The following is a 20,551-nucleotide window of genomic DNA, read 5'->3' as shown; positions in this document are numbered from 1 at the left end:
GTTATGTATCTAAAATCTTCATCCACAAAAATAACTTGTAAGCCGTATCTGATGTTATTTGATTATATCTGATAGTAGGCTATACCACGAGTACTCACACGAATGTGATAAAATGTAAAAATCCTTTTTTTCATTATAGATTAATCTGCTCCTCGGTTTTTTTCGATCAATTATGTACAAAGTGAGAAATTCCCTTACAGTCGGTGTCACCCTCACATATATTATTATGTGTCCAAATTTCATAATTATCCATATAGCTTATCATATTAGATAGGAAGTAAAATCAAGTGTCATACCACCACTGAATATTAGCGGCTTGTATAGAGCTTGACCTTAACTAACTAGGTCAGTTTAAAAAAGACAGATTTGAAATGTGATTTGTGTTTACATTCTTACTGTCATTAATACTAGCACCTACATTATAATAATCATGAGACTGAACCTTTGTTTAGTATCATATCACACAACCGGGAAAAGTAGCATTCTGAATTTAGAAATGAAGTCAGTTGTATTTATCTTTCGACAGGATTTGCTGTCCCAGACTGCATTTGAGATTTGCTCAATATGTGGATTAACATCAACCTCTCCCCAGCCAATCCCCCTTCATTTAGAAGCTTCTTGTAAGATTGCTTATAGATACCCACATCATATTGTTTACGCATTGCTTAACAGTGTGTTGCATTGCTGAGGGTGGGTAAGGTCTTTGGACTTGAGTGGGCTGGTGTGACTAATCTATCAGTGATGTATAGACTAAAGCTCCCATAACTCAGGTGCTCATCATTCTTTCCCTCTGAGTCCTCCTGCTGTCTACAGTGCTGCCATAACCTCAGAGTTTCAATTGTATCAACACTTCAATGCACTCTCGATCACACTATCTCACTCCCACACTCACATGTTGCATGGTGTCCTGTCTAATCTTTTTTATGCACGTTTTATGCAATATGTAGTCAGGGAGGATGTAATTAAAGGTTTTCCATTGGCTTGCCCTGAATGACTTAATGACTGAGAATGAATGGTATAATCTCATAATGAATTAGGTTAGGGACAGAAGGCTTATCGAAACTCCCTACAGACACCCAGACACAGACACACAGACACCCAGACTGTTGCTAAGAAGGTATGGCTTCTGTAGCAATGAGTACAGTAGAATAATATGATCCCCTTTGATCAAATATTTGGTAGTGAGTGACAGAAAAGCTTTACAGTGAGCCTGAAACTTACATTGTAATTGGCTGAAGTGATTCCTGGAACATAGAAATCCAGATATGAAAAGGAAAAACATGAACTACATCATTGTGAGAGTGTAGTTGCACAGGAGTTCTGCATGTGAGCTGTCAAAGTTGGGTGGTCTATGTTAACCTTTGACCTGTCCTGTTGTATCCCAGCTACGCATTACAGTACTATTCACACACACACATGCACACACAGAGACACACAAAAACATAAAACATTAAAAACACCTTCAATTGTAAGCATAATCTCATAAGCAGAGGTTATGTGGACATTGTGTGGGCTGTACTTCGAGGTTTGTTTTCCCTCTTTCTTTCCCCTCCAGCATTCCCAGGCTGAAGCTATGGCTATCTGGCCCTGATAGTATGGGTTTATATATAGAGGAGCCCTGTGACTGATCTGGCTGTAAGTGTCAGATTCCAGGCACACTCATCCGTCCTGGCTGGATCAGCACCTGCTGCTAACTATAAACCCACCCACCCCCAGCGCCGCCCCCTAGCCCAGGTCACACAGGAAAGCGAATGTCCAACCAAACCCCAGCTTGGAAAAGAAAAGAGATCCAGGTTGGACACTATAAAAAATGTCCCCGATGCCGGCTAAGAGGGGACAGGGGAGGGGCAGAAATAGAGATGGAAGCATTAGAGGATGGGTCTGAGCGAGATGCCCCTCTTTGCTTTTTCTATTCAAGTCTGATGGCAGTGTCTTTTACATTCTGAGCTTGTCTAGCCAGACTGGCTCTGCCAGACTGGACTGTACGAGCCGCTCTGTCCTGGATTCACCATGCGCACAGTGGTCTCGTAAGCGTGGAATGTGCTTTTGATTTTGAGAAAGGGTTTTGTGGATGAGGGGCAGATATTTCAACACAGAGGAACTCCATGCCCTCGGGAAAGCCTCATCACTGGCCAAGGTACAGTACCAATCATTTCGTCTTTCTCCCCTTGCATGCGGAGCAGTCAGTCCTACACAAAGCCATGTGAAGAGTTTAGAGAAAGGGCATGTATTTGGCAGAGCTACTTTTCTACTTACTGTATGTGGAAAAATGTAATTCAAAAAAAGTTTCACATCAAATATAATGTATTGATGAAATCTTGTTAATGTTTAAGCACATGTAAAGATACACATACTTTCTGGTATTAACTGAATGTTTTGGAAAACTTCAAGCGAGTTTTTGTATTGTGTTGTTGTGATCATTTCAATAGTGCTTTTAAGGGCATCGTGACAGTGTTATATTTTTGTCCTGATCCCCTTTTGGAAGTTTGAAATGCTAATATCCTCAGAACATTTATTTATTAATTATTTAATCTAAATGTGCTGTTTGCAAGGTAACAAACAGGAGAAATGCACAGTTTAGTCTCTATATTTCCTATAAATAGGCTTTTGCCACTCATTGATTTTCAACAGTGTAACTGGTGATATAAATGAATGAGCTACACACCCTCCAGGTTACCATATCTTATTTCCAGTCCAGGAACAGAGCCCAGAGCAGGCAAGAGGAGCAAACTGGACTGGCCGCAGTGAGAATTTGGAGTTTGTGGACGAGCAATGGACAGCTGGACTCTACAGGGGGATAGCTACTCCTTCCTGCGCAGTGCACCCCATCGTAAATTTTCCCTGTGTCATCGTGACGGCACCCCAAACCACGTTGAAATCTTTGACATCATCAACGTCCCTCAGCGCAGTGCCATTTCAGAGACAACCTGCCTTTGTGACATATTTGGAGACGACTGTGAGTCAGCCTCCCTCTCAAGCAGCCCTGCTGCAGGAGCTTTTATCATTTCCCAAAGGGAGGTGGACGGGACAGCTGCTGCATCACCTCTGGTGGATGATCTGAACGACTCAGGCTCCTACCACACTGCACCGGGCTCTAGTGAAGGAGAGGAGGGCTTTGAAGATTCAAGAGAAAGGTTTAACAGCCCCTTGTTGCAGGGCGAGTCTTCAGAGAGCAGGCGGTTCGAGGGCCAGAAAATAAGCTCAGGACATTCAGACGTTTCGGAGAAAAGTGGCCCAAATTTAGAAACAGAAAGCAAATCTCCAGCACTTCAGCTTAGTACAGATTGCCCATTACCTGAAGTCCTAAATAGTGGTGAGAGGACCCCCTCTCCTGGACAAAACAGCCCCTATACCCTCAGTACAGAAGGACGAGCATTATCCTTGTCTTCTTCCCAAGTTGAAAAGAGATGTTCACCCTCCTCCCCTGGTGCTAGAGAATCTGAATCAAGGACAACCACTCCAACTGTCAAAGATAGACATAACAGTCCCTCCTCTGAACCTCTGAACTGTGTCAGCTCTTCCCCCTCTGAATCAGTGAGCACACAACCGTTAACTGGGTTGAGAGCAGCACAAGGCTCTCCAGAGTCAAGGAATATTTACTATAATCAACACAGCAGTCCCTCACCTGAGCCTACATCCAAAAAATTTTTTCAAGATTTGACAGAATCTGCTTTTGAAACTCGAGCCACGCTTTCATCTCCTTTACATTCATCCAGTAGTAGAGAGTTATTATCCCAGTCTCGAGAAACACTGGCCTCTCCTGAGCTGAATAATAGACCTTACTCCCCTGAGACTCAAGCCTCATCATCTTTTTCTGAGCTAAGAGGGAGGGTATCCCTGCCTGATCTCCTCAGCAGAGGCTCCACACCCGATATTGAAGAATCTCCCTACACCCCTGAGCTGATCTCAGATCCTTCTCCTCCAGAAAGAGACACTGTGACTACTCCTGAGAGCCAAGATACAAAGTTTACTCCTGAAATTGTAAGTACTGTGTCTACACCTGGCCCACAATACACACCGCCATCACCTATCATTTCAATATCAACATCTCCTGAAATTGTGGAGAACAGTGTCTCACCTGAATTAAGACACATAGCTCCCTCTCCTGGACTGCTCAGTGTAACTTCTTCTGGGACAAGAACTCCGTCTCCCAGCCTCTCACATAAAATAGAGCACATTTCAAGACATTCTGAAAGCAGTACCCAGGTGTCTTCACCTGTGGTAAGTCATAGTTTATCTCCATCACCGGAAGTTAAAAGCAACAACTCTCCCATTGAGCACAGAGACACTGCTCCTTCACCTGAAATCAGGATTACAGCATCCTCACCTGAGGTCAGTAGGACAGAGTGGCCTTCTGAGGCGGAGACAACATTTACGTCTCCTTTCCTAGAGCTTCACCCTGACTCTGCCTCACCAACAAGTGGCACTTCGTCCCCTCATATCACAGGGATTTCTTACTCTGTTGTCCAGCCAGAGGACAGGGACACTTCCCCATTTGCTGAACTCTTTGGCCTCTCCATCCCTGAGCCTGATAGGACACTTGAGTACCCTGAAGTAAAGAGCCCTACCCCAAGCAGAGACAGTATTCAGAGCAGTATAGCAGAGTCCACTGGTACACCAAGAGGCTCCCCTCACAAATTGGCCCTCACAGACTCTGTCCTGCAGCCTGAAAAAACGTTGTCAAACCAACCCAGGTATCTAACACCTTCACCTCAGCCAAAACATCACACTCCCTCCCCTGAGCCAAGATATCCTACTGCTTCATCGGACAAGTCTCAAAGTCCCTCATCTCAGCATAGAAGTAGAGATCCATCACCTGTTGTCCTATCTCCTGAGCATTCACCAGCAACCCTCTCCACTGGGGGTAGCCCTCACTACACACTACCTACTCCTCCTCTAAGAAATAAACCTGGGGTTGAGGAGAATACCACATCGGTTGATATTATAACACAATATCCCACACATTTGGAAAACAAGAGTGTGTTACCCTTATTTGAATTAGAAAGGGGAGATATATCAGTTGTAGCTGAAATCAAAAGCAGTTCGCCAGTGCAGTCAACTTTATCCCCTTCACCTTTCTTAGCTGAGGAAAAGGTAGATAGTTCACTGAAAAAACAAAGCACTGAGAGAGAGGCAACACCAAAAGAAGATAACCTTCAGGAAAACTCAGGTTTAGCTTCTTTTCCTGAGGAAACACGAACCATTAGCCCCAGCTTAGTTCAGAAAGAAGTCACTTTTATCAATCCCCCCACTGAAATCAAGTGTCCCTCCCCTAATCTTCTAGTCTCTAAAACTGGGAGTCCAAGTATTCCCCTTGTCTACAGGGCTTCATCCAACTCACCTGTACAGAGACTGGAAAACTCACAGCCTCAATTCAATACTTATTCCCCAACTTCTGAAAGCAGCTGCTCAATAAAATCATCTTGTACACCTGAGCCTGCGAGAAGAGGGCTGTCAACCAAAGTTGGACGTGAAAACAGAGAGAGGATAACAGAGGACATGGCCCACCATATAAACAGAAGGCGGACTCCATCTCCGCCAATTACCAGGTTTACACCTGTCCATATTATAGCCCCTGAGAAACCATACAGACAGTGGCAGAACAGAAGCCATAGCCCCTCTCAGGCTGTAGCATCTTCACCAAGTGGTAATTTAAAGAAAGCGGTGACAAATAGGGAAAGCCCCAATACTGCCCATGTTGACAATAATAGCCAGGCTCACTGGGTCAGCCAAGGAAGGCAATTGGAGATGGAGAGGGAGAGGGAAATGCAGCTGGAGGACGATAGGGAGTTAGAAAGGGAGAGGCAAATGGATAGAGAGATGGAAAGAGAGAGGAAAAAGAGGGAGGAGCTGTTTCCTGAAAAGGGGAAGGGTTGGCAGGGGGACGCCAGTTACAGAGGGGAACAGGTTGAGCTGTCATTCAATGCCAGGAATAGAAAAGGCCCTGCGAGTCGCAGCGCAGCTCCCACAAGCAGAGAGACTCGTCAGGGACGGCCAACAGTGCATTCCTATTCAGAGAGCTTGCTTGCCACCAGACAGCTACAGCAACAACAGAGTCTGCTCAGACTTGCCTCCCAACAAGACACCAGGGGTGGTGGTGCCAGCAGACGCCTTCAACCTTCAGCACCCCCCAACAAGAACAGTGTTCCAGGACGCAGGGCTGCAAACAGGCCCGGACGTAGTTCCAGCTCCAGTATGGGAAGTGAGCTTGATGATGCAGACGATGAGGTGAAGTGGATTTCAGACTTGGCTTTCAGCAGCCTGTCAAGCTCTGAGATGGATTACCTTGACATGTACAACTCTAGCCACCGTTCATCCACCAACATTTCTCAACCATCCACACAGGAGAGCCCAGCTGGGGTCAATTCCTCCTGGCCGGCATATGCTGACTTCAGGGGTTCTGCTCCCAAGCTGGACAACGAAGAACTCTTTCTGCAACAACCATCTGCATACTACACAGAGGGCCTCAATCAGTCAAGGCACTCTGAGATGGGTAACTATGAGTGTGTAGATGTGGCCGTGGAAAGACAGGACTCCAGGAGGGTGAGAAGGGGAGTGCCAAAGAGACAGATCCAGCTGAAGAAAAGGAATAATGCAGAAGGGAAGCAGGATGAGAGCAGTGAAAATAGCAGTCCTGTGTTACCAGGGATGGTGGAAAGCCCCTCTCTAGAGGGTCATTCCAGAGAGACATTCATTAGACAACACAGTACACCAGCAGCAATGCAAGAATGCTACCCGTCTGAGCCAAGCCTTGAGCCCACTCAACAAAATGACAGAAGATCCAAACTCAAGAAATCTACGTCTCTGGATGAAACATTCACCAAAACCAAGATAGCCACTTGTCTTATCAAAAGTGTGTTATCCAAGAAGATGCAGAGTGTTTCTGATGAGCAGGCAGGAGAAGAAGAAAACCCTGCTTTTGAGGTAAATAACCCAGCAACAGAATGTGCAGTGGCACCACTCAAAGAGTCCCCAAAACCTAATCTGAGTTCCAGTCTTCAATCAGAGTATATATCTGAGGGTCCTCCTGTGAGAAGAGAACCAAACACAGAGGATAGAGCTAAACCAACACAAAGCTTTGGAGGGAGATCGAGTAACAGGCCAAGTTCATCCAGCAGCAGTCGAAGTGTTAACTTTTCACATACTGAGAGTGAAGATGCTGATTCTCAAAGCAGGAATCCAACCTCACTGAAGTCTGAAATAAGATCAGAATTGAAAGTGCCATTGCAGTCAAGAACTGGAGTGAAACGAGCCGATGAAAGTAAAACATGGGACGGAACGGAGGATGGTGAAACAGTAGCTCATTCTGCCACTGGAGCCAGCAGCACGCAGGCCAGGGTGACACACAGAGACCAGGAATGTATACACAAAGAGGACCATACACAACTTCAACAGGCTGCCAGGGGCTCCTACATGTCACAAACACAGGAGATTACACTCAAAGCCGTGGAAAAAAAGAAAACCTCCCTTAATGTCTGTCTCACACCTGAGGCAGAAATCAGACCTTGGGCTTCTTCCCCAGATATAAAAGAGGGTAGTCTAGACACTAGTGTAGATGAGAAATCAGAAGAGGAAGAAGACAATGGGATTAATAAAGTTAAGGTCCCCATTCACAAAGTTAGAGATGTGAGGCGGCTTGTAAAAAATACATATAACCTTTCCTTCAAGGCAACTAGTGCTGTATTGCCATCACATGGGGAGGAAAGGATGGACATTTTAAATGAGGAAAGAAAGGAACAAATTAAAGAGGACAGGAGGGAAGCGATAGTTGCACAGAGAGAGAGAGAGGCAAGAGAGGAGATAAAGACGGGGAAGAGGACGGAGGAACAGAAAGAGGACGCAAAAGATCTAAGGCTGCCAACCTTATCTCCACCTCTTCAGAGGAAAGGAAGCCCTCTCGCTCGTCCACAGCCGATGCAAATACAATACAAAGCTGTTTGCTGGAAAGAAGGCAAACATAAAATACCATGTGGCAAGGACGACTCAGAGAATCAATGTGACAAACCAGATGCTTCTCAAGAGCTCGTCACAAAGGTAAGCAGACAATCCCCTTCGAATGCTAACACAACAATGTACACCACAGAAAATAAAGTAATTGCAAAGCCATGTCAACATGGTCCAAACATGGCAGAAGAAACACAAGAGACTATGACACACATCCATAAAGTGCAAGGGGATGAGAACAAACCTGCGATGGTTAGAACAGACAGGAAACCTCCCATGCTCAGGAGCCTCCCCAAAATGGCCAGTAAGGAGAGAGAGGTTTCCACTGCTGTCGTATTAATAAGGGATGGATCCAGCCAAACCAAAACATCTGCATCTCCAGCTGGGGAAGAGAAGCCCACGCTGCTCCAAGCCCCAGCTGCTTCACTTTCACCTGGGCCCGCTAACACAGGTAGCAGTGGGCACTCAGTTTCCATGTTATTAAAGGAAAAAGGCTTCCATGCTGACATTGGAGCAGTGGTGGGTGACAACCAGAATGCACCTGGAGATAAAGGGGTTCCCCGTAAGCATGTGAACAGCCTAGAGGTCCCTCTTCAGACCACCGCTCCTTCAGATGGTGGTCGGATCGAGTCTCATAGAGAGAGGACGTTCTCCTCCTCATCACCCACATCTGGGCCCTCAGTAGAATCTGACAACACAGACACAATTACAAGAACCAGAGAAAATGAGATAATAAGCAGTAAGCCTATGGTGAAAGACACTGCAAAGCAAAATACTGCACCTTCATTGAGGAATATGCAGGAGCAAACATCTCCCGCCAAAGCAAAGGAACATGGAGATTTTGAAGCAGTGAAAAGACAAGATCCAACTTTCCCCCCAAGGTCACCTGGAGTAAGAAGATTTAGACCGCAACCAATTGAGGTTAAGTCCCTGTCTAAAGAAACACAGAAACAAGAGACGCCCACAAACTCTACAGGAAACAGCAGGCCTCAAGCCATTGAAGTTAAATCTATAGCTAAAAAATCTCAAAAGCCAGTGGTGCCTCCAAAACCAAGCTGCAAGTTTATACCTGCAGATTTAGGAGCAATGCCAAATCAAGCACAGAGACCATCAGTAACAACCTCTACTGTCAAACCATATGGCGAGGAGAGGCCTCAAACAATTGTTGTGTCCTCACCAACAATCTATAGGAAGATATCCAATGACTCAACATCAACATCAAACTATTCGAGAAAACTTGCTGTGTCTGCAGTTTCCAGTCTCAAACCTCCACCTTGCAAAGCAACAGCAACCACCATCTCCAATCCCTCAAACCCGTCAACAACCACATCCGAGACAGAGGCATCCAACGTCAAAGGTCAGCAGCAAAAGCCAGGGGTGTTGCCTCAGAACTCTAGATATACGCAAAGAGCGACAGCATTTGCTACAGCTCCAATATCAGCCACCGGGCCAGTTTTAACCTCAGGTCCAGGTCCAGTGTCTGACCCACAAGTTAACCCTGTCAATGTCCGTGACTCAGCTGGAGCCAACCAGCCAGCTGTTATGGAGCCAGAAAGCCAACCCCAGTATCCCAGGACGGCATACCCTAATGAACAATCTATGCCAGTAACTTCAAACAATACAAAATATCCCGCTGCTGGTTCAACACAAGTGCCAGGATACATGCACCAGCCGTACCACAGGTCGCTGTCCAGAGAGCGCTCCCAATGGACAGATGACCTGCGTTTTTATGCCTCAGATGACCCGCCAAGCTACGATGATAGAGAGAGCTTCAGTCCCCTCTTGCTCCCAGATCTGACAGCAAAGAGGTCAAATCGCTATCAGCCCGCCTCCCGCCCCCCTCCCTGCTCCTGCACAGCTGGCTGCCCTTCCCACTCTGGTCTCACCTCTTCTCACCATCACCACAGCCCCCATACCCACACTCCTCCAGCTGCTCCACCCTCTCCAGGCCAGGCACTACCTTACCAAGTGGCTCAGCCTCCGCCCCGTCCCCATCAGTGCAGACCTGACCCTCAGCAGATGAGCTACCAGCGCGGCTCTCCTAAAGCAAGTTCCTTTGGTCCAAGCCAGCCCCCCACCATGTACCAGCCTCTCCTCCAGCCTCCTCCTTGCCCACCCCATCCATCACTTATGCAGACCTGCCCTGCTGTGCCCACCCAGCATATTGACCCTCGAAGACCCCCTGTACACAGATCCCCTCAGCAACAGCCACCTGGCATGGCTGGGGCTCCTTACAGTGATCCTGGCCACAACCACTCTCCTGGCCTTCCTCCAATGGATCCCCAGTACATGTGTGGCAATCAAAGTCTGGGGCCATATGGGTCTGAATATGGGGGCGACAGCTCCAGTTTATACTCCGAGAGTAGCTATGGACAGACCCCTCGAAGAGTGCTCCTAGATCCTGAGACAGGGAAGTATTTTTACATTGAAGTGCCTGTACAGCCGCTAAGGAAAATGTTGTTTGACCCTGAGACTGGCCAATACGTGGAAGTGCTCATCCCGCAGCAAGCAATGTCACATTCAGGCTTGTACCCCCCTTCAGCAGCCCCCTGCACATCTCTCCACAACCCCAACATGTATGCTCCTGCTCCGCAGTACATGCCCTATGCAGCTCCTCCTCCCCAAGCCCACCCCCAGACACAGCCTCAGCCTCCCCGATATCCTGAAGCTGCATCAACAATGCACCCAGGGGGGCTTGGGGTCAGCTACAGAAATCCCTCTGGCCAGGGGCCCAAGCCAGAGCCCCAGAACCATCCACCACTAGACCAGAGCTACCTGGAGAGTATGTATTATGTCCCCACAGGGATGAATGCAAGTCCCAATACCACCCCACCAGACTATTACCACAAACATCCCCCCAACCTACCCCCAACAGGGGGGGAAAGGTCCTGAAATAGAGGACAGAGGCCGCCTTCCTGGAGCCTGTTGGTTTTAAATACACAGTGTATAAAGGGGGGTGACTAATGTTAGCCTGTAATGTTATTTGAGTTCTCACATTGCAACTGAAAATATTAATTATTTTGTTGTTGTGTATTTGCTGCTGCTTGTTCTGTGCTAGGCTGTTTGAATTGCACAAGATATATCATTCTTGAGTTTATAGTTTTGAAAACAAGAAAGTTAGTCTTTTCTATGAGGTGTTCTCAAGATTATTACCTACATTTAAAATGATATTTACACTTTTTGTCACTTTTGATAACATCACTGGTAATGCAATGGCACTACACATCATTTTGTTAACTGATTTACTGTTATCTTTAACAGAAACATCTAAAAAAACTGTTTTAAAAGAACCTAATATTTATGTTGTTATTGTGTTTTTTGGATGATTGAGTTTGTGCACCTGATGTCTGCAATGAAAATGCCAATAAATGTTGTCACATAAGAAATGTTATGACACTTTTTTATTGATTTCTTTCTATTCCTTCATACACTAATATGTAGGTAATACTACAAATGTAAATGTACATTTATGTAGCTTTCATGGTACAGTTTTACAGTCTTAAAATATGTAATCGAACTCACAAACTTTATTAGAGAGTTTATTGTTTTTCAGATAAACAATCTTCAGTGAGGGAGATGGCTAAATTGCAAATAGGTGACTCTTAATGAGAATAGTGTCTCATGGGCTATGTGGACAGACACCATTCAATACACTAAAATGACACATCTGCAATATGAAAAAGGCAACAATGTGGGGTTTCTATATATGAGTTCAACAAGCTATTCATATACTTCAAACTAGACCAAAAGATACAGAGACTTTAGTGATAAAGGAGAAAGTCATTGCTGAATATTTACACAATAATGTATCAAATGTTAGCCAGTTGCTGCTTTGAAACCAGCTTTGCAAAAAATTACCTTTTTTAGCTGCATCCCTTAGATGTTTCGCCCTTGGCCTTTAGAGGGTGCTATAACTTTAAACATTGTACAATAGAAAAAATTAACATTTAAAAAAAACCAAAAAAAACGTTATATTAATCAGTGATTTTGGTACTGATCCATTATAATTTTGTCGCCAAACGAAGGGTTTTGAAATCTTGTTAATTCTCCATAAGACAGAGAAAACATTAAGTTTGCTCATAAAAGATGTCTGCTGTGAATTTGTAGCAGCACATTGTACTATAAACCACTGGAGGGTGCCACAGACCGCCAGAGCAGCAGAGGAAGTCCTATCCTGAATTTAAATCTAAATCTGCTCACCTCTCGTGAGAAGAGCAAGTCACTGTAAACACAGTTTAATGATTTCCTAATCAAAACCCGAGCCTGGTAACTGAAACCAGAACCCAATTTGTTCGTCCAGAGGTACAAAAGTGTTCTCCCCTTTCCTTGATGTGGATGGCAGTCAAATTAATGAGAGGTCTGACCAGTAGCTCAGAGGGGCTTTACTGTGGCTGTGCATGTGCCTGATTGAAGAAAATGCTGTTTCATCTTTAAGGGGCAGCTCAAATACCTAAAGCACCACATCTGGAGGGGATATAACACTAAGAGCACCTGGCTAAATGTCTGGTGTCTGTTTGTGGCTTATTTTTAGCCCTGAACACCTTGCCAGTCTTTATTATTAGGAATGCCTTTTGAAGTATAATAGAGATGCTGATGTGTGATGCTGATAAGAAAGTTACTGGAAAGTTACAACAGCCAACTCGTTACTAAGCAGGACACTGAACACGTGTTTTTATGGCAAGTCATATTAGTGAGAAGAAAGGTGGCCGCTAAGTTTATCAGTTCAAACGTAGTAATTGCACAGCAACAGCAAGTCAAGTTTATTTACTGTATTGTCACACAACCTGGATAAAGATTAGAGACACACCTTTCACACACTAATCTGTACTGGCACACCTAATCACTTCCAGGCAAACACACACACTTCCACACATAATGGGCAGTTTCAAAGAGGCAGCTTTATGAAGTCAAATTTGTCACAGTGAAGATGATCCTTTATTTATCCCCATGGGGATGTTCACTCAGTACAATACACACACATTCACCTATACACAGTATATCTCAATATTCAGTAGGTGTACAGGTGGGTGACCTATGTACATCATACAAATACATAGATACATACAGTATACAAACACGGAGAGATGTCTGAGTGAACAGGCTGCCAGTTTGTCCGGCGGTTCGGTGCCTTGCTCAAGGGCACCCCGGCAGATGTGATCTGGGACCTCTCCAGCAATCAGAAATTGCTCCATACTCTATTATTTTGGTCCGATCGGGACGTGAACCGGCGACCCATCGGTTCCAAGGTCTACAGGCTGCAGGCCTATAGGCTGAGCCACTCATTTAGTCATATGCTTACTTTGGGAGAAATAGCATTTCAACTAAAACCTCAATTTTTAAACGTTTTGGGACTCAAACTTGCTGTTGTTAAAAGCGGCCTTTATTCACTTCCATTCATCAAGAATTTGTTCAATTGTTTTGTTGTGCATGTTTCGAAAGTTTATTTTATGAATTCAAGGTAACATGGAGTGCATAATTTCAAACCTTTATTTATTCAGATTGGTCCCATTGAGATCATAGATCTCTTTTTCAAGGGAGACCTGCAGCATATAGATTCCACATGAAACATAAAACAATAAAGGACATTATACATTATATTTACAGGATACATAGTTATAGACATTTACAAGTGCCCATTGTATCAGCAAGCATTTCATTTAGCCTAGCTTTAAAAACATGCAGAGGAATGAGATTGCTCAGTTTCAATTCTTGCTGAAGATTGTTCCAAGCAAGTGGAGCTGCGCACATAAAAGCTGTCTTACCGAAGACAGTCCTTGCTCTTGGCACATCTAACAAGACTACATCATGTGACCTCAGACAATAGCTGCTTGCAACTCTCTGTGTTATCAGAGAGCAGATATAATACGGGAGTTTACCCAACAATTGATGTATAAATAGAGATTTCTAGGTGAAAAAAATACAACACGTGTTTCTGCTTTAAATGAGATAAATATATTAAACACATTTAAAAATGTACCTTTTTCCTATTGATAATTGACCATTGATTAACATTTTCCAGACACATCCTCCCCATCGTGTGGGACTATGGTGAATTCCTATCACACGAACACACGAAACAGACTCCATGACATCATTTGGAGGGCTCTTTCCAGTGCGTCTGTTATTGTTATGGTTCTGTGACCTTTTCTACCCCACAATGTGAGGACACACACTCTGTGGGGTTCCCATTATCTCTACCGCACCCAAGTGAGTGGGTGGGTTTGACTCAGGAACCACGTTTGAAGTTTTTACCCATTGGGGGGCTGATTGGTTGATGGAAAAGTCCTCTCTACATTGTCTTTCTAGTGTCAGGATCATAGAAAAAAGTGGGTGGCATGGGCCAGGCTGCTAGATAATGGGAAGAGTGTAAACTGATGATAAGTAGGTTGTGTGGAATAAAATACGCAAAGTGCTTCCTGACATTTTCCAGCGAGCGACCTCTGATTGTGCGTCAGCCATAGATTTCAATTTTTTGAGTGAACATTTTAACTAATGATGACTGTATCTCCGACTCAGAGAGGAATAAAGGAGCACTTTGTTTTTCAGTCAGTCCGTCCATGACTGCCTGAATGTAATGTATCGATCACAGGGAGAAACCAGATCATGAAGTGAATGTCTGATCCCTGGCAGACATTGATATTAGTAACTTCTGTCTGGCTGTAAAGCTTCATTATGAGCATAGATTGGTGAGACTTAGCTAGGAAAGGTCACCGACACAGATACGATCATATTTTACAAATTCCTTGATTTATAATACCTGTGTCTACTTGTGTCACTTATTGCGTGCATTTAAATGGTGAGCACACTTGAGGGCAATTTTTACAACTCTTGTTTTTAAGTGTTTTTAAGTGTGTTTAAAACATTTAGAAATGTGCAGCATTCAACTACAGAAAAGGTAAAGGAAAAGTCAGAAAGGATTGAAGCACCTTGCCCATCCTTTATTGGATGGACCCTATTCCCAGTTTGGAAACCATTACCGTACACACTTTTTTTTATATGCAACTGACTTACTGACTTTTACCCTAAAGAAAAATGTGCTGAAATATGTATCCCTACAGATATTTTAATAAAACATTACAGCAGGTAATTTGTTATTGTTGTTTTTGTGTCATGTGTCTTTTTGGATGTTTTTGTGTTGGGTTTGGTATATTCTTCTCGTATATATTTTTACCCTGAGATGATAGCTTAAGTTCATGTGCTGTCTGATACATATGGGGAAATATTTAAATAAAGTGTTTTAAAAAAGCACGAGTGTACGGTTTTCCTCCCCCTATTAAATGTCAACCATTATCAACAGTTTCGCCTTAGCTCTAAATACCTGTATTGCCTGATGTCACTTTGACCATTTTTAACAAGGCCATTAAAGGGAGACACTTTAAGAAACGCTGATATACAAGAGTGCAAATACATTCACTCACCTTTATCACAAAGGTTGCCTTACCTGCGAGCGAGCTCAGGTACATGCCTATATAAGGGCTTTTTCCTCCAGGAGGATGTGGGCGGGGTTACTACCAGCGAGTGTGCGGATTGTGAAAGCGAATGAATGAAGCAAGAAGAGGGGCAATAAGAAAAGGGGGGCCAGCCAAACGTGAGACGACGGTGATCATTTTAAACCGAGACTTTCGGCATTCCGCTTGTTATGTAGCAACCACGGAGCATAATAATGACTCCGCGTGTGTCACAGAAGGCCTTCTCTCCACCAGGTGGGGTGCCTACCTGTCTGACTGCAGATTTCACGTCATCTCCTGTAATTGCTTCAACCCAATCTCCAGTAATAAAACAAATCAGCAAGAGATTACACTTTGCATGACTCGATCAACTATACAATATAGGCCTACGTCTCAAATAATGATTTTTGGCAGACCCAGACAAGCTCAACATTATATGTTTGGTATTACATTAACATTAAGATAATTTACATCAATAAACTCCTGTCCCCTGTCCTCACCTCAACTCTTTAGAGATAATTAACACACCAAAAAAAATCATATATGAGGATAACATATTAATAATTGAAATCCTAATTTTAATAAGAGAAATCGTACAAATAAATTACTTATTGGTGTGTTTATCAATCTTAATCTATAATTGCAGCCTGGTCACTTTCCAGGAATTGCATAAAAGTATCCCATACTTCTTTAAATGTAGGCGTTGTGCCACTAACCACATTCATTTCTCCAAAGCCATTTCCTGTAACACATTGCAGGTGTAGGGCCGTCCGTCTGCTTTTTCTGTTGATATGAGCTACAATGTAAATGGTCACAAATGTATCTGTAAAGAGATGTTTTCCGTTATAGTGGAATTTGTTAGTCTAGAGTCTAGACGAGTCTATTCCCTCTGGTGTCCCAGGACCCTCATAGGAAGGCATTTGTTAGTTCAAGTATGAGTCTAGCCGTGTGTTCAGGACTACTACTAGACTAGAGCCCACACACACGATCACACACAGACACACACACACACACACACACACACACACACACACACACACACACACACACACACACACACACTCTCGCTGAGGATGAGGTAGCTAGAAAATGGTGTCATAGCCTGATCACTTTACCCGTCCTCTTCTTCTGCCTCCTCTTCCTCCCAGGGCCTGCATGGCAGATCAATGAGGAATGGAAGGAATGAGCAGAGAGAGACCGAGTGCATGCAGTGTGTGTAAGTGGCTGCTGAGAGAGAGAGAGGTGAGTTATTGACAGACAGGAACAAGCTGTTCGCTGCGCCGTCCTGAATCACTCAGAGCTGATGACATGTCTAAATTCTTATTGATACCATGCCATGTCAGCCTCTTGCTACACTGTTTCTCAAAGCTGTACATATTGAGTTGGACGGTGACCATAACACACATGGACTGCAGCCAACTGCAGATACTAACATGAGGGAATCTCCTGGGAATCGGCCTTTGGTCTCGTTTGGCGGGCAGGTTATTGAGTAGTGTGTGTGTGGGTCACTGGATTCCTAGTGCATGAGGTAAAAGTAATGAGTCATACAAGGGTGGCCCCGGCCTTACCAACCGTAGACATCAGTCGAGCAGACACTAATAATAGTAATGCATAATTCTCACATTTTTTGAGGAAACAGTAATATTTATGTTTCCCTTCTCTCACTTAAGAAACTACATATAATTCTTTAGAGGACTTAAGATCCTGCGGCAGAACAATATGCATGAAATGCAGCGTTACCACAGGTCAACCCCAAATTACAGGGAAGAGCAAAGACGTGGAGGTCATACTTTGTGCTATTAATCAAGTTTGATATTCATTTATTAAGTCAGTAAAAGCTGCTAAGTCCCATTTAATTAAATATCACAGTTCTAAAAATAACCAGGGCAACCAGCACAGAAGAAGTATCCATATCAGTGTGTCATAGGGTGCTCTGAATATTGAACATTAACTGTCCTGTTGTATACGACATTCAGTTAAACACACACATTTGGTAGTATATAAATCTTCATTTGTAGGTGTGTTTGTTGCAAACAGACATTTGAGTTCAATACTCACATAAGATGTTTTGGATTCAACTACTGGGAAAAATGTATGCCACTTCAACTTATTCATCAGTCACCAGCTAGACGGTTAATTTGTCTGTCTGCTGTTTGGTGTACATAGTGTTCATCAGAGCTTGATCATTTAAAAAAAAAAAAAAAAACCTAAAAAAGGAATCGTCTGTCAGCGCCGGTGAGAGTGGACCTTGTTGGCGGTCAACCCAGATAAGAATTAGCTGAAGACACTAAAAGCTCTGTAGAACTGATACAATGCATTAAAGTGGACCTATCATGCTATATTTTAATAATATATTGTAGGGCCATACCTGTAAAACATGTCTGCAAAGTTTTTTTTTCAAAACTAACATTCATATTTCTCTTTTTGATTATAATACTGATGAACGTTCAAAACAAAGCACTTTGGCAACTTACCACATACGTTTTAAAATGCTTAATAAGCACCGTAACTTTCATGATATAATTTCTCGGTCATAATCGGTTGTTTCCGTGAACGGCCAACTGTTGAGTGACGGCAAATGCTGCGGCTGCAAGGCATTGTGGGGCAGCATTTTCGCTTCTCCTGTCGGTTAAGGGAGGTCCAGTGGTTCCTAAGCTAAAGGAGGTTATAAAGGAAGTTTGAAACCTCCTTTCCTTTCATTTGGAGAATTGGAACGGCACTTAACATGGCTGCCACTGACGTACTTCCGGGTCATTTCACTTGGTTAGGAAGGTTCCTAAGCTAAATTGACTATTGGAACGCAACCCTGGTTTTGCAAGGGCTGAATCTGTGAGAAGTCTTCTTCACTGCTTTTGTGGCAGACTACAGTGCCACTTACAGGCCTGGCATATGTACTACAGTGTCTCCAGTGCTTTCGAACGTCTCCTCCTGATAGGTGGAGAGTTGGCCATATAGGCGGAGCACCCCGTTTCTGACGTCAGAGATATTTCAAATCTGGATCAGTCTCTATCAGATCGGTAGCAGCCCCGTTTTTAGAAATTTTGGTATGGAGGAAAAGAGAGAGGGTTGTGTTTTCTGACACTTGGTGAGTTCCCTGACACACCGGGGACACATATTCATGTATAAAAGACATACAAAAGTGCATTTTGCATGATAGGTCCCCTTTAAGTAACTTCTGCACATAAATGACAGGAGAGGGCTCTTTTAAATTGAATCTAATAACCAGTCTGAGCCTGTCAGTCAGTAACTATGGGATTTCCAAAACAAACCTGAATGAGCTCAACTTAATAGTTTTGTTGACCTGATTATATGTCATGCAGGTCTTGGCCCCCGGATTGTTTTTGATAATTACTGGAAAGGTGTCATACCTGAGACAGTGGGATGGTTTTTTTTTCCGGCAGCAGGCCACATATAAACAATAGTAAAACTAAGTAATGTTTATGTTGTAACGTACAATCTCCTATTCGAGAAATGTGATGGGTATCTTCCCCATAAACCAACAAGATAGGAGGAAGAAACTCTTCTATCAGGGCTTGAAGTCAGCTTTGTGTCAAGACTGTTTTTGCGTTGATGGGTGGAGGCACAGTGTGATAACAGATCAATGAGCTCTCGGTCATACCTTCCCTTCAGCACTAAGCGGCACGCACTGCCAAGGCTTAGCTTTTTTTAATACATGACATTGACAAGATATCCAGTACCAACCAAGGCAAGATAAATATCAGTCAAAGGGGTATGTTTTGGAAAAAGCTCTGCAGGTTCATATGTTTTCCTTGCTGAAGTAACATGTCCAATTTTCCTAATAACAAGTTGAACGTCAACACAGTCTTTGTGGAGTTTTTCTAGCGCCACAAGAAGTACCTACTACATTCCAGACATGTGCATCGTGAATTAATTTCTTTGTACTTTGTACACTAAGCCCTGATCTTCAATGCACTATTATTATGCAAAGCCTGCACTCATTGATTGTTATATTACTGCAAGACATAATTTAAGACATCAACATTTCATAATCATGTTATGTAGCATTTAGGAGCTCAACGTGGATGTTTATAATATGGTATATTTAAAAAATGTAGGTTTGGTATTTGATTCATGCATTGTTTCATAGCATGTGACATCAAGGATATCAAGATGCTTTTTGTAAGGTAACACTGAATGTAAAAGCGCTTATTTGTTATTGTATAATCCACAGGGCACCTTTTTGAAATGCTAATTCTCCAGTGTGGCATACTAAAAGGCAAAGATATCATTTCTACATAAGCTGTTGGGATGAGGGAATGATTGCAACCAGATGTTAACAGCTGTGTATATAGTCAAATGTTGGCTATTCTTTCTAATGCATTAGTCGTCATAGGGGAAAAACCGGCGAAATGTTTGGGTGTAGCGCTCGGAGTCAGCAGTGTGAGAGCAGGCGGAGAAGGCCTTCTATTGTTGTGGACAGAATGGAAACTCTCACACAGCCAGATTCCATCCTACCAGCGCGGTCATGGTGGCTGCACTCTGATAAGCTACGTCTTCTCAAAGACTCTGTTGTCCTGTTCAGCCAGATTAAAATTATTTTGTCAGTTTGAATACTTCCTTGGCCTATTTCCAGACAACAGCTCACAGTTTTGATGGTGGCACAGTGTCCAGGCCTTGTGAATGCCTACATTGATGCCCCTTTATCTCATAAAGAAGATCTGTTTCTTGTGAAAGTGCCATTGTTCCTCTTTCTGTATCGACGGTACGCAGCAGGTGTGTCTGTTTACTGCTGTTTAGTACAATCACACCTGAATGAACTCTCAGTGCCACACTCGCATCATTGCCTCTCCACTTGCGTCACTCACTATGGTCACTGCTGGCTGGCTGGCAACTTCCCCACCCACAGCATCCATTCCTCAGTATCAGTGCATTTGAGCACAAAATAGCAGTTTGGATGGAAACCATGGCAATGACTTGTTACCACCGCAGTGACTCGCCAACACAGTCACCGCAGCACTGGGCAAAGATTTAGTACACAGTTGCAGAACCACAGTGTTTTCCTCCACTGTTTTTACCACTCAATGTTTACTAGACTTCAAAAAATGTGCAATGTTTAGACCACTGTGTTTGCTATATTACAAAATGGATTGCTCGGTCTTTTTCTATGTGTGATATACGCTACAGCCTCTCTAAACAAC

At 43.6% G+C, this 20,551-nt stretch overlaps 1 protein-coding gene across 1 annotated transcript; it reads left to right on the top strand.

The window, feature by feature from the left end:
- Positions 1-1,771: 1,771 nt before the first annotated feature.
- On the top strand, positions 1,772-11,346 carry LOC117453798 (mucin-5AC). Its single transcript, XM_034092782.1, has 2 exons — positions 1,772-2,137; positions 2,694-11,346. Exon 2 carries the CDS (start codon positions 2,773-2,775, stop codon positions 10,834-10,836), a length of 8,064 nt encoding a protein of 2,687 aa, XP_033948673.1. The 5' UTR covers positions 1,772-2,137; positions 2,694-2,772; the 3' UTR covers positions 10,837-11,346.
- Positions 11,347-20,551: the final 9,205 nt, after the last annotated feature.

Source organism: Pseudochaenichthys georgianus, chromosome 10 (assembly GCF_902827115.2).
Source record: "Pseudochaenichthys georgianus chromosome 10, fPseGeo1.2, whole genome shotgun sequence".
In the NCBI taxonomy this organism is placed as follows: domain Eukaryota; kingdom Metazoa; phylum Chordata; class Actinopteri; order Perciformes; family Channichthyidae; genus Pseudochaenichthys; species Pseudochaenichthys georgianus.
Note: the sequence above shows the minus strand (reverse complement) of the source record. Positions and strands in the feature narration are given on the sequence as shown.